The 18,954-nt window shown below is 40.9% G+C and overlaps 1 protein-coding gene across 2 annotated transcripts in view; it reads right to left on the reverse strand.

Moving 5' to 3' along the window:
- Positions 1-18,954, reverse strand: part of STS (steroid sulfatase) — a 179,181-nt gene that overhangs the window by 29,833 nt on the left and 130,394 nt on the right. For both annotated transcript variants that reach the window (XM_032790056.2, XM_032790057.2), the window contains one exon: positions 13,974-14,095. In XM_032790056.2, the coding sequence (XP_032645947.1) occupies positions 13,974-14,095 (122 nt within the window). The remainder of the gene's footprint in view (positions 1-13,973; positions 14,096-18,954) is intronic.

The raw sequence follows: 18,954 nt of genomic DNA on the forward strand, positions 1-18,954 counted from the left end.
ACAGCGTATGTCATTTGAATCCAATTTTAAAATTAGAATGAATCAGTGCTATGTTCTGAATATGCAGGATGCTGCAGGCTCAAATCTAGCACTGAACTGAAGCTATCTTTGGAAGTGCACTGCTCTGGAGATCTTTAAAGAGCCCCCCTCCCCTTTTTTAAAGTGATTTTGTAAGCAGACAACCACTTTTGAAGGTTAGAACATAATTTTTGTCTACTCTTTTATATTGATTATTATTTACTTTCACTGTGTCTGCTGCCAACCTTCCAAATGGATGTTCTCTTTAAAAATAGAAAGCTGCCCTAGTTTATATCCTTTTTCTGTCCAAGGCATGGATGTAAATTCTATAGGTCAAAATCCTCAAGACTGTTTTACTACCACAAATATATGGTACTGTTCCTGACAGCAACATATTCACGTTGATGTCTAAATGGTACTAAATTACCTCTTTAAAATGTCTTTGCTTTTATATAATCATTCAAACCTGTCAACTTTTTTCTGTTCACTAAGAACATTACAAATTTAGGTCAGGATGTCTTGGATTCAAGAGACTGATCAGTTATGGCTGCAAATTTTGTCTGAGAAAGAAGTACTGTAATATGATCACACGGAGAATCTGGGAATAGAATGTCAATGTCAAGGGACATCCACCATGCTCTTTGACTGGTTCTTAAATCAGTTTTACTACTCTTGTTCTAATCAGAAAGCAAAGCTTTTAAAGAAAATGGAGAAATTTGTTGCTTTGATTATTTTTCCTTGGTTTGTGCTTGTGCGCTCTGTCTTCCTCTCACTCTCACACAATACCACCTGTTTGACTTCCTTTACTGAAGAAAGAGATGAAGTTGGTGTGCTAGAAGCATGAATTTAAAGAGATCTGTTTTCATGGTATGAAAACAAAAAGTTTACCTGGCAACAGTTGGGATATGTCTACACTGCGAAGTTGTGGATAAAGCTTTTATTTTTCAGGGTACTTAAAAAAGCCTCCCCATGAAAGACAAAAGTTTTGCCAATACAAGTGGCAGTGTGAATGTGGCTTTGTCAGCAGGAGCACTCTCCTGCTGACAAAGCTAACCCTGCTCATGGGGCTGGAAGTATTTTGTCAGCAAAAGTGTCAACAAACCAACAAAGACCATTTACAAACATTAACTTTTAGTGACAAGGCTGTGTCGACACTGCCTTGTCACTAAAAGCTGCGTGGTGTAGACAAGCTATCATACTGTATGATAGTCACTTCTTTTGAAGTGCATTGTGTTAAAGGAAATGTTCACTTCCTGGACCACAACAGCTAAATAGATGATTTTATTCTCTTTTGTATTTGTAAGTAGATCCTGGGGTTCTCAGAAGCAATAGGAGTCCTTATTAATCACTAATATTCTCTGATTACCTTTTTCATGTAAGAAAAGGCAAACAATATTGATATGAAAACGTCTTCAGCAAAGCAAGTAAGAGAAAGACAAAAACAAAGCTAAGGCAAAGCTTATAGGTCTAATATGATGTATAGTAATACATTTGAGATTTCACATATGAAGCTGCAATAGCATTCATTCACCATAAAGGAAGGAGCACAATGAACATAACTTCTTATCAGTATTATTTCTTCCACAGGATGACACGGGAAAGCCTATTTGGAAGGTCTCAATAGATATTTATCCCCCACCCCCTTCATTTTAAAGAAAATAATGTTCATTTGTTCTGTGGATGTATGAGGGTACTACGTTTTTAAAATTAAGCCAAAACTACATGAGGAGAGCTGAATTAGAGAGGAAGATGTGTTGCCAAGTTTGGCATTCTTTAATTTTATTTATTTTATTTAAATGCTGAGTCACAAATTGACATGGCTACATTTTAAACTAAACCGCACCACCATGAATAATTTTCAACCCTATTAATTAAAATAAGGGTTAGAATGTATAAATTCATACCAGTCTTGGGAAACTGGGGAAATTGCAGATTATGACTCTTTTATGCACATTTTCATCTTCAGAAACAAGTCTGATTTCTCTACTAGTTTACACAAGAGGTAAAATTCTTCCCTAATCATACATGTCAAAAAAGAACTAGATAAGTTCATGGAGGATAGGTCACTCAATGGCTATTAGCCAGGACTGGCAGAGATGGTGTCCCTAGCCTCTATTTGCCAGAAGCTGGGAATGGGCGACAGGGGATGGCTCACTTGATGATTACCTGTTCTGTTCATTCCCTCTGAAGCACCTGGCATTGGGTGCTGTTGGAAGACAGGATACTGGGGTAGATGGACCATAGGTCTGACCCAGTATGGCCGTTCTTATCTCCACTGATTTTAAATTACACCTGGGTAACTGAGAACAGATTTTGGCCTAAATTCTTTTCATGGCTTTAAAAAAAATAGTGCACTAAAACCTAAACACATTTCTTTTTTTTTTTAAAAAAATTGATCTGTCTGACACCTGTCAACTGCAAAATCTTCCGTATTTTTTAACCTCAGGTCTCAACAAAAAAAAATTCACTGTCATTAGCTGAAATAATCCTGCACCTTGAGTAAAGATATACTAAGTGCATAGAGGAAAACAGTGTGTGCTGAGCAAAAAATTGAAATAAACAATGACTAGGAAGACTCCTCTCCTTTAGGAGGACTAAACAACTCTCATGGAATATCATACAAAGTGGGATACTCCGGACCACAATTGTTGGCACTGACTACTATATAAACATTTAAAGATCTGACTCCCAGTGGGTGACATTGATGGAATTCATTTTTATTACTGCAATATATTCCGAGATGCAGAAATTCACTAGAACTCATTTAATTTTTTCAAATGTTGAAATTTCAAAAAAAGGGCTAAGTGGACATTTTTTATTCTGTTCCTCAACCAGCTTTATTCACAAGGCAAACCTTTTAGCTAGTAACAGAGTAGAATAGATATTTTCATTTCCAGAACAACAACCTGATTACTTCTGGCTCATTTCCACTGCTTTTCCCATGGCTTTTAAAGTGAACGTGCTACATACTGAATAGCACTGTATGACCATCTCTGGCAGCGTAGGGTTACAAAATTTTAAAGCAAGCAACAGAATGCACAATGTGGTTGCAACAATTTTAAAAAGTCTGACATTCTCCCATCTTAAAAAAAAAGAAAAGAAAAACTATTTCAATATGAATCATTGTCCAAGGATTTAAGAGTGACTAGTAATTCTGGATGCCTCAATTTTAGTTTTCTTAGCAAGACACATGATAAAGGGGCCTGATTTTCAGAAAGTGCTGAACATCCATCCTTGGAAGATCAATCCCCTTTAAGGGGTGTTAAACCAGACAGTCAAATCTTTACAATCTTGAACTTTTTCTTTAAACCAGATTTTTTACTCATTTTTATTTCTGTAACTCATAGAAATGTAGGATTGGATGGGGTCTCAAGGGGTCATCTACTTTAGTCTCCTGCACAGAGGTAGGACTAAGTATTATCTAGACCATCCCTGACAGTAAGGGTATGTCTACACTGACAAGTTTCTGCACCACAAGTTATACCACTTTTATTAAAATGCTGGAATTAAACCGCTGTTGCTTGTCCACACTCTGCTCGTGATGGTGGAGCGCATCTACATTAGCAGCTCTTGCAACAGCAAAGACAGGAGTGCATTGTGGATAGCTGTCCCACTGTGCAACTGGCTCAGGGTGCTTTGGGAAGGGTTTGTGATGCCTCATGGGACAGGCACAGTGTCGCCTGATGCAGTTTCCAATCCCACTGTTTCATGGACATCCGACTATATTGTCAGCTGCTTTCTAACTGAAGTGTGTGGGGGGGAAGAGTGTGTGACAGGGAGTGTGTGTGTGTATGGAGGGGAGGAGAGAGAGAGTGTGTTTTGGGGGAAGAGAGCATGTCGGCATGCTGTCTTTTTCAGACAGACAGAGGCAGGAAGCAACCAGTCCTGATGCAGCGGGAGGAGGAAACCCCGACATCAGCCCCCACCTCCATCCCTGGGTGCTCTCTCTCTCTCTTTTTCTCTCTCTCTCTTACACACACACACACCCTACACCTGCCTCTGTGTTCAACAGCACAAGCATTCCACATTAATGGTTTGCTTTGTGTCCCGCAGCAGATCAGCAGAGCACTCAACAGCGGTCAGAAACGGTGCTTTGAAAGGGGAGGGGTGAATGTTTCCAGGGCAGCCAAGTTCAAAACAATAAGCAGAGCGGTCACTTGAGGGATTATGGGACAGCTCCGGAGGCCAATTACAGCGCAGAAAGAAATCAGGTGTCTACACAGGCAAGAGAGCGCTGGAGCCTCTGCAAATAGCATTATGACTCTCGTCGAGGTGGGTTTTTTTTGCAGCGCTGCAACTGAGGCGTTTCTGTGCACGAAGTGGCTTGGCAGTGTGTACACATCTACAGTTTGAGCACAAAAATCTGCTTTACTGCACAGAAATTTGCCAGTCTAGATAAGCCCTAATTGTTTTAAAAAATTTCTAGTGACAGAAATTCCACAGCCTTCCTAGGTCATTTGTTCCAGTGCTTAACTAACTTACAGTTAGGAAGTTTTGCATAATGTCTAACCTAAATCTCCCTGGCTGCAATTTAAGCCCATTACTTCTTGTCCTCTCCTCCATGGATAAGGAGAACAATTTATCACCCTCCTCTCTATAAACTTGAAGACCTGAATGTATGTATTTGAAGATGTATTTAGTCTTCTCCAAACTAAACAACCCAGTTTTTTTTCAATCTTTCCTTGTTTTTAGACCTTTGTGTTGCTCTCCTCTCGACATTCTCCAAAGTGTTGTGCCCAGAACTGGACACAGTACAGTAACTCCTCACTTAAGTCATCCCTGTTAACGTTGTTTTGTTGTTACGTTGCTGATCTCTCCCTTCTAACATCGTCTGGCAGCCACCTGCTTTGTCCACTGCTTGCAGGAAGAGCAGCCCCTTGCAGCTAGCTGGTGGGGGCTTGGAATCAGTGTTGACTGGCAGCCTCCTATCACCTCCCTGCTCCCCTAAGTTCCCTGTGCAGCAGCTGCCCAGCAGGCTAGCAATTGCTGGCATTCAGCTGTCCCTCCCCCCACTGCCATGTGCTGCTCCTGCCTTCTGCCTTGGAGCTGCTCCCAGAGACTCCTGCTTGCTGTATGGGGGGAGGGGGGAAGTAGGGGGCTAATGTCAGGGTGTCCCCCACCGCTCCTGTACCCCGCTTACCCCATCTTCCACAGAGCAGGGGGTACACATGACAGGGTTCAGGGAGGGAGCTTCCAGGCAGCAGCTGCGATCTCAGCAAGCTGATCTAATTAACGAGACAGTGTACTTAAGACTGGGATCAGCTACTTAAACGGGAAATGTGCATCTCTGTCTCACAAACACAGGGGGTGTGTTTCTGTCTCTGTCTGCTATGCTCTCTCCCCTCCCTCCATGCCTGCTGCCTTGTAGAGTGAGGTTACATTAACAACCAGTTAACCTTTGAGGGCTCAGCCAAATGCTAGTTCATCATATAGCAGTAAGTAAGAAATATCCCACCCTCTAACTTCACCACCTCAACCCAGCTTCACAATCATCATTGCTGTGTACCAGTATTAAATTGTTTGTTTAAAACTTATACTGCATGTGCATGTGTATGTGTATATATATATATTCTTTTGTCTGGTGAACAAAATTTCCCTAGAACCTAAACCCCTCATTTACATTAAATCTTACGGGGAAATTAGATTTGCTTAGCATTGTTTTGCTTAAAGTCACATTTTTCAGGAATATAACTACAACGTTAAGTGAGGAGTTACCGTACTCCATTAGAGGCCTTATCAGTGCTAAGAGATGGAAGAAATGCTTCTCGTGTCTTGCTTACACTATGGCTAATACATCCCAGAATGATGTTCCTTTTTTTGCAACAATATTACGTTATTGACTCACACAATATGAATATAATTCTATGAATTGAAATTCTTCACAAAGCTTGGTCTACCAAAGAACAAAATTACCCGACTAATTCAGGTTGGATGAGTAGGCAAAGACTGACTAGCAAGAGGTTTGACAAGAACGCTCCTTGACCATTAGTCTGAACCTGTAATATCCAATGTCATCTGACCAACCAGATGGCCTTTGAAGGGACAATAATAGTGTGGCCTTTGATAGTAATATGGCCCATAATGTGTGAAGCAGCATGGGGCCCCCTGTGCCAGACAACCTCAGCCTCTCCCATTGAGGTTGGGGGTGCCCCAAGTGAACTGATGGGTAAGAATTCTCAAAGGCATTTCTAAATTACATCACTAAGTTAAAGGTTTGGAATCGGTATTTTTCACAAAAAGGATCAATTAATTGTTTCTGATGTGTGGTTGTTCTTGTAATGAGAGCTGCTAATAATTTCATTTAGATTTTTAAAACTCATAACTTGGGTATTATTCTCCCTTTATCCTGTGTCTCAGTACTAGAGGCAATGTAACACGGAGATTAGTAGATTCTTCCCCTCTGTCTACGCAGATTAATATATCTCAGTGAATTGTATTCCCCTTTCTATCAGTCATTTATGTTTTCATGATGCACTGTTTTGATTTTATTGGCATTTCATTTCAGTTTAATTTGCCATGGAAAGGCCCTTAAAAATATTCATATTGACACTTACAGTTTTGGTACTGGAAGCAACCTACTATGGGGTAGGGAGAGAGGGCAAGGAAGCTGTAAAAGTGCTGGTTTAACTTATTGTCTAGTAAAAAAATAAGAAGTTGATCTCGTTCATGCTAGATAAGTCAGTAAACATTTCTATTACACACAAAAATGACGCTTATGTTTTCCCTCCTTCCTCTTCTTTGTCTAAAAGTAGCAGTTTCCTTTGTGTTACTAAAACCCTGATTTGTAATACAGAAACTGAACTGTTGCTAGTGCAATCAGCTTTACGTTTATCAACAGATTTTTACTTATAGTGCAAAAAACCCTATTAGGATTGTTATTTCTTTGTAATATATACTGTGCTGTTTTGTATTCTAGAATGTTTACAAGTCATGTAGGAATTTGCTGCACAGCATGTGCAGTGTATTTCCCACTTATATTAATGGAATGATGGTCACAATGAGAGCAGAATAGGCCTCTGAGTTTGCAACATGCAACTGTACCATGCGACCAGAAATACACCCTTTATTTGATGAATGTTCTCCTTATAATTACGTTGTCATAGTGATGCATTTTTAATAGCACTAATTCTTATGCCAGTAAAGTTCCAGAGCAGCAGCTCTTGACATTTTTTACAGTATTCCTTTATGTAAATTGTAATTTTAACAGAGAAGAGCAATCCATAGTACAGAAGTACCAGTCTCTTAGCATCAGCAGAACTATAGCATTTGATCAAGTTAAATTAGGCCAGAGCATATTCTGACAAACAAAGTGACCAGAACATTATACAAAACCTTAGGCGGCTTAGTCTTCAAAAGCAGAAACTACATTGTCATTGATTATGATCTTTTAAAGTGTAAACGTTTAATGATTTAGGATTCTGAGCACTTAAGATGATATCTAATTAGGGAAAAAGACAGGTTAAATACCAGGAATTAAAATTTTTCAAACGTGTAGCTTCAGAATATTAATATGTGTGGGCAGAGCCCTCCAGCATCACTGAGATTCAGGAGCTTCTACAAAAGCCCTTTGTAGTACTGAATGTTCAGAGACAAGTTTATAATGGGCCATGCATTCCCCAACCCTCAGCCACCTCAGTTCCTTCTATTAAACCTCAGAGTCCTAGAGCGCAATAGGGATGGTCAGCAGTTAGCGTGAATATGTTGACAGCCAACACTCTCAATGAACCACAGTTACTGCAAATCAACCTTTCTTCTTAGAGATGATCTCTGCATATTCCCAATTGTCAGAATCTACTTACCATTACAAACCCCAAGAAGGTGGGTTGAGGAGTTCTAATTAAACAAGGATTGCTGTACTGCCCTCCCAAAGTGAGCATCAGACCTAGATCCCACATCGAGAAAGGTGCTATGTAAACGTGTGAGCAGAACCGGTAGCAGCCCTGCAGCTTTCTAAGATGGAAACAATATGGAGGCAGGCCATTGATTCTGCCAGAACCCAAGCAAAGAGATGCTCAGATTTTCAGTTAAAGCATAACATGTCTCAATGCATAATCTGATCCACCTTGACAGGCACTGCATCGAAACTACATTCCCCTTACATTGGCTCCCAAAACCTACAAAACACTTTAACACCTAATGCCTTAGTCTTATCTAAATTAGAACAAACAATAATTTAAAAAGAAATGTAAAAGAATCCAAACACAATTTTCTCCCTGGGCAGAGGACAGGAAAAAAGAAGAGAACCACATATGGCAGATTCTAGTCAAATCATGTAACACACTAGTAAGAGCCACTTCGATACCACAGTAGTGGGCTCAGTATAAGAACCTCAATATCAAATAGCCACAACAGACTAACAATACTCTAGATAGGGTATGGAACCTAGCTTCCCTTGGTTGACAATGGGGTTTTAAGAAGAAAACACAGCCAAATGGCTTGGTTTTGGTGGACCTCAGAAATAGATTTGTAAAAGGATGCAAAGCAACTTTGTCTTGATGAAATACAGTGAAGGGAAGATCAGCCATCAAAATATGCAGCTCATTCATAGGCTCTCTGACTCTACTCTGTATTATTTGGAGATCAATCCAATTAAGCATCTGGGCGTCGAGGATACATATATCCTAAATATCCATTTGGCTATCGGTCTGAAAAAGGCTACTGTACTAAGGATTCAGTCTTTTGTTGCAGTGTTTTTAGTTTATTTAAGAAAGAAAATCAAATGATTTATCTTTATTTTCCTTTTGTCCAGATAGATACTAAATGTCTCCCTCCTTCTGGTAAAACCTAGATCTGCAGTAATTCAAGTGTCTTCCACAGCTGCAGCTGGCTAGAGGGACGACGGTGGAGATTCATACAGGCCTCTTTTGTATTAGCGCTAGTTTGCTGAGCCTCTCTTTACCTACAGGAAAGATCTGGTTGTTATCCTTTTCTTGGAAGTTCTTTTCAAAGAAAGCTTGACCAGCTCCTTTCTGGTGTACAGGCATTATACACAGTCATATGGGACTTGCAACCCTTTAACTAAATGTAAACTAGCCATAGATGTGAGTGCATACACAGGATATTTTGCATGCTAGCATTCTGGAACCTTCAATGCTCAATCCTTACAAAACTTTTGCACTTGGACAAATGATGCTGGAAGCTCTTCCTTTTGGACAAATGCAATCCCTAGCAGGAACAGCCATTATGGACACTGCAGAGTTTACGAGGCTGAAGCATATTTTCTAAAAAGTACATAAAATACAAAGACAAGAAAGAAACGAATACTCTGACACTTGCATACAATTCATTTTTGTTATGCAGGCTTGGGTTTGTGCCCACATGCAAACCACAATGCAGAAGGGTAAAGTTAAGTGAGTATGATAGGATAGCATTTTATAGTTTTCTAGGCCTTTTTTAAGGATACCCATGAACTAATTTGCCCTTTCTTTTTTATAATCCAGTAAACCTTTTAAATGTATTCTTTTCAAGTGTATTCCCAGCTAAAGTTCTTCTCATCAGCTATTGACTTCCCATTCTCCTGGTCACTTCTGTCTAACTTCTATTGTCTCTGGAATCACCTTGTTCCATTTACACTGGAGACACAGGCAAAACAACATTCCTTTGTTTATCAAGTCTGCCCCACAACATATTTTAGAAACATTTTTCCAGTACACACGCATCACTCTTTACACACCACCTGTACATACGCCACACAATGATATTCATGAGCAGCACACTATCAGTTTTTATATGATACTTTACTTATAGTACAACAATTGTATATACAATCAGCTGATTCAGCTGCTATTTTGGGGTTTCAGACCCCCCTCTTTTCCCCTTGGGGTGTCTGGACCTGATTGTCACAAATGGTAATAATAAAATTCAGAATTGCATATGAAACTAGTGGTCAAAATGCCAATAAGAGAAGTTGGGAACACTTAAAGAGCACTAATTAATAATATACTGTATTTTGAACATATCAGGTGCTTCTTACAATATCAGAGAACTGCCAGAGAGAGCTACTGAGAAATCAGAAGTGAGGAAAATACTATATTGTGCCAGGTGAATGCCCATAGCAATGCTGATAACATCAGCTGCGTACTAGAGCAACAAGCTAGAGGAGTACATAGAATCTCTTTCTATATAACAGTAACATGCTGGAGTGAGATAAGCAATGTGAAGGACCTTTCACTGGCTTGAGCAAAGATCTTTATGGATGCTGCTCTATTGTCTCCACAGAAAAGGTATTTATGAAGAGCTGGGATTGGAAAAGAGTGGTATCAATGACAACTGAACACTCTCCAGAGAAACTGACACAAAAGGGAGAAAAGAAGAATGTTTAGCTACCACCTGTTTGTGCTCTGCATGATACTCTGCATGATTGTCAAGCTGCTACTACACTTCCATACAAAAGTGACATCAAGCAAACTTTATGGCCAGATTCTGCCTAGCTCTGTTTTGCTATGCAGCATGAAGGGAGGATGCAAACAGACTTCTTGCCACCCTTGTATGGCACATCTTAGTACTAGGAAAAATTGCAGTCAATGAATTCTGGGAATAAGAGGGTCTGCTCTATTTTAGTCACTAAACAGGTGGGGAAGATTAGGGTTCACTGCTCCAACCCTCTCCACTCACCCCTCTTCCCCATGGGACACCAAAGCTGACTCTCCACTCATCCCTCTTCCCCAAGGGACACCAAAGCTGACTAGCTGCTCAGGAGAAGGAGCGAGAACTCCACCGCACAAAGATGCATGGTGTGACCCGGTGGTGTCTAGGACAGACCTCACTGGAAATGCCAAAGTCAGGGCAGGCTGCAAAAGGGAGAGCAGATACTCACAAGACTGGTGGGTAACGCTGAAGTTAAACTCCCCAACCAGTCACAAACAGTACTTCTGATCCCCACACTTGTCATCAAGAAAAAGAAATCACACAGCCTCTTTATTGCATTCAAGGTCTCTGGCTCCCAATCAGCACCTAGGTCCAGTACAGTGAAAAGTTATTTTAAAACTCTGCTCATGATACAAAATGTTTTCCTGACCTCAAAGGGCCAGCCACCTTGTCAGGTCAATATTAGGTTGGATCTTATCCAAAATACCATGCTGCCAGCCAATCCTTTAGTGTCTAAAACTAAAGGTTTATTACAAAGAAAGAACAAGAAGAGAGTTGCTAAATGGTAATGCAACCGCATAATACAAAGACTTCATAGACCATATACCAGGTTCTTAACAGTATTGGTGAGTTTGGTGGCTTGAAAGTCCCTCTGGAACACATCCACAGCTTGGATGGGTCATTCAGTCCTTTGTACAGAGCTTCAGTTTGTAGCAAAGCTCCTCCAGAGGCAAGAAGCAGGACTGATGACAAGAAGTAGGGCCGAAGACAAAATGGAGAAGATGCAGCTGCCTTTTATAGGGTTTTGTCATGCACCATGTATTTTCTTTATTCCAAACACAAGCTACCCAGCACATAGCCTGGAAGGCAAGGGTTGTCAGGTGTCCAGTTTTTGACTGGAATACCCAGTCAAAAAGAGACCCTGATGCCTCCAGTCATCACCGCTGACTGCACCATTAAAAGTCCGGTTGGCCTGGAGCTGACAGGCTCCCTACCTGGGTCTGCATGGCTCCCCAGAAGTGGTGACACATCCCTGCAGCCCCTAGGCAGAGGGATGGCCAGGGGAGCTCTGTGCACTGCCCCTACCCTGCGCGCCAGTTCTGCAGCTCCTGTTGGCCACCTAACAGCCAAGAGACATGCCAGCCACTTCCGGGAGCCACCTGAGAGTAAGCATCACCCACAGCCTGCATCCCTTCCCGCATCCCAGCCCCCTACCCCAGCCCTGAGCCCCTCACCCAAACTCCCACCCAGAGCCCGCACTCCACACCTGCCCCTGCCTCAGCCCTGAGCCCCATCCCACACCCAAACTACCTCCAGGAGCCCGCGCCCTCTCCCACACCCCAATCCCCTGCCCCAGAGCTCCCTCCCACTCTCTGAACCCCTTGGTCCCAGCCCAGAGCCTCCTCCTGCACCCCAAACCCCTCATCCCCAGCCCCACCCCAGAGCCCACATCTCCAGTTGGAGCACTCACCTGCCCCCCAAACCCCTGCCCCAGCCCAGAGCCCCCTCCCACACCCTGAACCCCTCATTTCTGGCCCTATCCTGGAGCCCACACCCCCAGCTAGAGTTCTCATCCTCTCTTGTACCCCAACCCCCTGCTCCAGCCTGGTGAAAAGGAGAGAGTGAGTGAGGGTGGAGAAGAGCATGCGAGTGAGTGGGGGTGAGGCTCAGAGAAGGGGTGGGGCAGAGGTGAGGCCTTGGGGAAGGGGTGGAGGAAGGATGTTCAGTTTTGTACAATTAGAAAGTTGGCAACCCTATGGAAGCCTTAGAATTCTGTCCTTGGGCATGTGCCCGCATGCCATGCTGAGTCATAAGGTGTAGCCCCTGACCCTTTCGATGAGTTCACTATACAGCTGATGTCTCTTGATGGGCCATGAAGCAGGCTGAGCAGTGCTGCCACCAATCTGTCTGGAGGTGTCGCCTAGATCCACAGCACAAGTTTGGAAATACAGATATACCCTACATATCTATAACTCATAATATGAAGGTGATACAAACATATTAAAAAGATTATCAGACTTGGGAAATTATAACAGTTTTGCAGATACCTCACATGGCATCTCTGGCATGATTCATTGCAAATTTATAATACTAGTATCAGCAATATCATAAAGTGTCCCACACACTCCATACAGCATCACACATGGTACTGAGCAAACAACCTCTACAGACCTGGGAATTCTGAGAAACACATTGAGTCCCCTGCTCCCTGTAGGGTAGTGCAGTTATACCCTGTCCTGGATGTGGTGCTGTACCTAAATGGTATAATCACATCTTCGTGTTGCATGATTGAGCATTACAATACCCTTTTGTTCCATGATCGTGTACTGGTTCTCAAATATACCACTTCATGCATTTCTTTCCTAAAGCCTTACTTACATGTGTAGCATCTTGATATCTGTTTTTAATTGCATCATTCCTGTCATTTTCCAGGATTTTCATCCCTATATGCAATCCAAGGTGATTATGGAAAGTTTTGGATAAGATGTATAGATGATTATTCACACTAAACCTCCAAATTATTTGAGGTTTACGAATTAGAGTCTTAAATCCACCTCTCCTGACAGGCTAACAAACCTGCTGAAAAGCACCGAAATTGACAGCATGCATGGTGATGCCCAGTGCAAAAGGTTTGTGTCATGTCAACATTCTGAAGCCTTTTTATAATTTGTCACCATGAGTGTCAACTGACCTGGGACAAGTACTGCATATTGTCACCTAAATGAGAAAGTGACTCCTTCAGCACAGGGATTTTTATAGGAAGGGCAACAGGTTGACATTATGCCACCATGAAAACTTAGTTAATAAAAAGCAATAGATCAATGAGCAATGTTTAGTTCTTTGGCCTTCAAAGCACAATTATAGTGTTCATAAAAGCATGAAAAGTCTAATAATTCACTTGGGATTTGTGACTTTGTCCCAGTGGTTCCTTTATACTTTGTCGCTTTCAATAGTAAAAATTGTCCAGTTGGCATAATACCCACTAAGCTGTCCAGCAAACATTCCTATTAGCAGTACATTTTATTTAAAAAGTAATATCTGGCTCTGACTCAAATGTAACATCATGTAACAGAAACTCTGCTCTAAACAAATAAAAATTTAGAAAATATACTCAGTTACTGTAGGTCTCAGCACTGATATAAAACATTGTTGTGCAGCATCTAATTAATGTCAAATAATAAATTGGCTGTGTAGATAGATGTGTTTTCTAGATAGAAAAGGAGAAAGGTATACAAAAGATGAAGAAAAAAAACAGCACTTTAAGCAATTTATTTGTAACCATAGCCTGAGGCTTTTTTCTGATTCTTTTCAAGTTGAAATAAAAATTATATGAAATATTTAAAATGTGAACAGGCAAGTTTACTTACTGTTTCCTGGATGCCAGCGCACTGCATTTAAATATGCATTACAGTAATGGAAGAGAAATTCATGCTCAGATCGGAGAATTTTCCCTTGAAGCAAGGGCATCAGATCATGTCCATCAATAATTCTGAATAAGAAAGCATTTCAAAGTCAGGGAGAATAACACAAGCCTTTCCTGGCTGAGAAAAAACTAACTATGCATTTCTATTTCCTAATAGACAGTGCAAGTGCCATTCCACCATGAAGGCCGGAGTGTTAGAGCTGGCCTACTTTTCATGACTTAAAGGGAAACAACAAATTGGTGAATCTGGAGCAAAACCTGCTGTCATTTTTTCTCCAGTTCTACATTATTCACAGAAACGTTAATTTTGCATTTTGCCTTTTGCAGATAGTTGGCTTTCCTATCTCATTCTCTCTATTTTTGGTCTGAAAATAATTGAGCTGTATGTGAGTACATTTCTGGAACATGGGCCTCTAGATACACAGACACGTATAGCCATTAATGCTGCTTAAAAGAGTAGATTTGCTGTGGTAGCTGTGGGACAGGTAAGTGAAATCTTCAACACATGCCATTGGCTCTGCCCTAGCTTTCGTGGTTAGGGACATTCAGGGCACTACCTGAATGTCTTCTATATGTTAAACTAAATATGAATGCAATGATTCCAAAGTTGAAATGAATTATTTTCAGAATACATGTTAAAGGATGAACTGCATGGTCACCAAATAAAAATAGTCCTCTAACCGCTGCTGGACATATCTGATCATGCTTTGAAGGAATCCATCCATTTAGATGGGAAAGGAGTTATATAATCAGCAAAACATGACTGTTTCTGTTCATTAAGCTATCAAGTTGCTAGAATGAACTGACAGGAAAAAAAATAATCACAATCCACAGTTTTAGCATTGTGTGAATTACAAGTTTTACAACAGTTTTTAGAAGAGATTAATTCACGCACATACATAGATCAGCAAGGCTATTATTCTTTCAGCTTTTTGAAAGACATCCTGTAAAAACAGTTTTTAAAACAGTTGAACTTTTAAGCTTCTATGTACATTTTAATTATTATGCAATTTCCTGTTATTACAACCAATGCTTGAAAAAATTGCCAGGTAATTACTGGGAAATTAAATCTACTGGCCAGAAACTAATGAGAAAAGTTTGGAAATCATGGACGACCACCACCACGGTGAGCTAAGTACTCACCCCTAGGTAATGAGGAGGGAGAAGATACTGGGGCTTCTACCACAATGTTGTCCCTGGCTTCCACGTAGGGTTCTATTTCTGATATCGCTCCCTGGCTAGGAAGTGTCTGATAAAATTAGAAACTCCTTTCATACCCCCTAGGGTCCTCCGGTCAGATTCACGGAATCAGAGTCATGAGATAGCTCGTTGAGACAGGAGCAGAGACAGGCTGGAACAGGGGCTGACTATCATAGAAACATACACAGGTTGCAGGACCTTTTCATACCCCTTTGCGACAGAAGTTTTGCCAACATAAATGCTAGTGTAAACATAGCCTCAGTGAGAACCCAGTGATGACTCATCAAATGTAGACAGACTCAGAGGTAACACATTGTACATGGGTGAAAATCTCCTTATTCGATTTCTTAACTATTTTTTGGTTGCTACAAGGATGAGGTAGGAGAAGAAAGTGCCTCTGCTACCCTCCCTCGCCAGCGTCTTTGCTAAGGATGTGTGTTTCTTTTCTAATTAATCCCTTTTCTACTTGATCCCCCAGGGCCAGCTGCCTTCAGTCAGAAGGGGGTGGTCTCTGCTATCTTTCCCATCCTAGAACCTCATTTTTGGGTCTTCCTCTCTGAAATGTAGCTTTTCCCAGATCTAAAGCTATTTGTTGGCTTTTTTTGCTGGAAAGACTTCAGAGGACAGCTGGTGAATGATCCAGTCACTGGGGTGCTTCATGCTAGTCACAATAACCTGTTTTGAGCTATTGTAGATCAGTAATTATGGCATATAGTTCTTTCCACTTCTCCTCACCTAGAAGGACTGTGGTGGCAACAAAGCAATTTGATGGCAGAGATTAAAGCAGATAAAGTGGTGTGGGGGGGGGGGGCATCATGGGAAAAGAAGAAAACCAAACCAAAACCAAAAAAAAAACATTGCTAGCCTTAGTGTCCACTCCGAGAGCATGAGATCTATGTCCTTAAAATCTGCACACATCAAGACCACCAAGGATCTGACAGAGTGATTGTTTGTAATAGATGTCCCAGGGCAAGCCTGTAATTTTTCATATCCTATACCTGTCTTGTCTGTTTCTACAAGCACTCAATAAATCATCAGCAGCAGAATGTCTCCTCACTGCAGCTGTGAAGAAATACCAGTCTGGCGTATCAGCTGGTACTCATTTTTGCCATGTAAAATTAAAAAGTGACCCTGCTTTATTGAACTCACAGTAGCTTGAATATTCTAACAACATATGACAAACTAATTCTGCAGCTATCTAATTTGAGTTTTAATGGACAGTTAAAAATAGTCACTTCATAAAGTAGTTCTGGATGCCAGTTGTGATGTTCCTTCCTATTTTTCCCATGGAAAATATTACATTTTTTTTCACTTTGAAAGTCATAATTAATTGTGAACATCATTTCACGGAGAGTGTCAGATAACTGTATAAATGAATACTAATAAACTCCAATCAATCTCAGATGGTTAAGATGACTGTGCAGGTGCATAGGGGGAAATATGCCCCTTCAAAAGCTAGCTTGGCCTTGAGTTTAGCCACACAGGGGTTGAGGTGCTACAAGTCAATTAGCCTGCGCAGGTAGGGGAGAATAATGGGGGACAGGTGGGGAATGGATAGAGATTTTAATCTGCCCTCTCAACACACCAGCCAACAGAACTCATAACAGAGCTCATATGGCATGTTGTCAGAGTATTAATTTATTTGTGCTATAGGCCAGCAGCAAATTACTTTCCCTGAGGAGCAAAGGAAGAGCAGGGAGGGAATTGTGACTCCCTGAACCACATTTCCTTCTCTGGGTTTGTCCTGAGACAATGCAGCAACATGTTTCCCCTTAGTAAAGACCATGTCCTAGTGACACAATCTAGCCCAGAACTTCAGTACATCAGACATTCACACTTGATCTTGGGAACCAAATTTTGCAGCTTCCAAAAAATGTTTCTCAATCTGCTCTGGAATTCTGCAGGAGGATATTTGCACTGATTAAGTTCCTGGCAATGAATGATCTGAAAAATGGCTATCAGTTTATTATGCGTGATTTCATTAAGCAAAGGTTAATTTTAAAAGTCCAAGAAGAACATATGGGGTCAGACTCTGGCCTCTTTGGAATCATAGGTAAAACTCCCACTGTTTTCAATCGGGATAGGATTTCCTGAAGTTTAAAGCAATTTATAAATTTGGATCCAGATTCTGCCACTCTCATTCATTCTCATTCTTAGAAGCGTCCCATTTGGCCTAATAATAAGTAATCATAAGTTATGCTTGATGTATTAACTCTGAATTACTTTGTCTTATTTTGCTTTATTTTATTATTTGTATTTATTATTTTGCCTAGGACCTCCAAGGAGGTACAGAAGGAAAGCTGCACTGAGTTTAGTTAAGTAGATGCACATATTCATTTTACATGCCCAAAATGAGCACCAGAAGACAGACCAGAATTTCTCCAGAACTTCAAAGAAGAGCTTCTTCACTGCTGATGATTTACTGAGTGTATTTAGGAAAGGACACAACAGCTTTGGAACTGTATATTAGCCCTATGAACTGATCAAAAGAAAGGCAGGAACACAAATTAATTAAATCTACCTCTCGTGACCAAAAAGGGAAATTAGAACATACTGTTTTCAACATTAAAGAGAAGTTGGATGAGCAAAATATTTAGCCGCCTTGAAGTCTAATGTGCCCTAGAAGTGACAGACAGGGTATTAGTTCTTTCATCTCTTGACCAAGGACAGCATTAGTGGCAACTGGATCACAGAGAAGTTACAGGATGGTGGGAGACTTTCACATAAGATATTTTAATTTCTGTTTTCATATCTTTCACAATACCTTGTGTTACAGTTATTGGGCAAGTTTAGACCCTTTTCTATCTCTCTCAAGTGACAGGCTTTGCTTCCTGCACCTCACTCTGGGTATAACCACATGGTCCAATAACCCTTAGACTGGATCTTTGGTCTGCAGCCACTCTGTCTTCCAAAAGTGTTAACCTGATAGGCCCAACTGAATTTGGCACCCGTAAGCCTTTTCCAGCTGGAGCCTGAGACAGTGGCTGATCAATGACTTGAAAACAGCTTCTTCAAAACAAAGTATTATTTATTCTTTCACCCATAGGTACATAGCACACTGAGCAAAGGGTAAAAATAGTGAAGGTCTATATATATATATTTTCCCTTACCTAACCCTTTGTCAAGGTTCTTTCCCCACTCTGAACTTTAGGGTACAGATGTGGGGACCTGCATGGACACTTCTAAGCTTAATTACCAGCTTAGATCTGGTATCTCCGCCACCACCCACAAGTACCACCCTTTTCCCTGGATAGTCTTGAGGGACTTCACCAATTCCCTGGTGAATACAGATCCAAACCCCTTGGATCTTAAAACAAGGAGAAATTAACAATCTCGCTCCCTTTCTCCCACCAACTCCTGGTGGATCCAGATCCAACCCCCTTGGATCTGAAAAACAAGGAGAAATTAACCATCCCCCCTCCTTTTTTTCCATCAATCCCTGGTAAGTCCAGATCCAATCTTCTTGGATCTAAAAACAAGGAAAAATCAATCAGGTATTAAGAAAAAGGCTTTTAATTAAAGAAAAGAAAGGTAAAAGAAAACCCTCTGGGAGAGATTAGCATACCAGCTACTTTCACAGAGAACAGATTCAAAACACAGAGGATGTTCCCCTGGGCACAAATTTAGTTACACAAAAAAAAAAAACAATTTGATTTTACCTCTATTTGCATAAAACAGATTATACAGAAATAAACATAAACCTATTTATTGCTTTCTAAAACTTA

Source organism: Chelonoidis abingdonii, chromosome 1 (assembly GCF_003597395.2).
Source record: "Chelonoidis abingdonii isolate Lonesome George chromosome 1, CheloAbing_2.0, whole genome shotgun sequence".
NCBI classification, from domain to species: domain Eukaryota; kingdom Metazoa; phylum Chordata; order Testudines; family Testudinidae; genus Chelonoidis; species Chelonoidis abingdonii.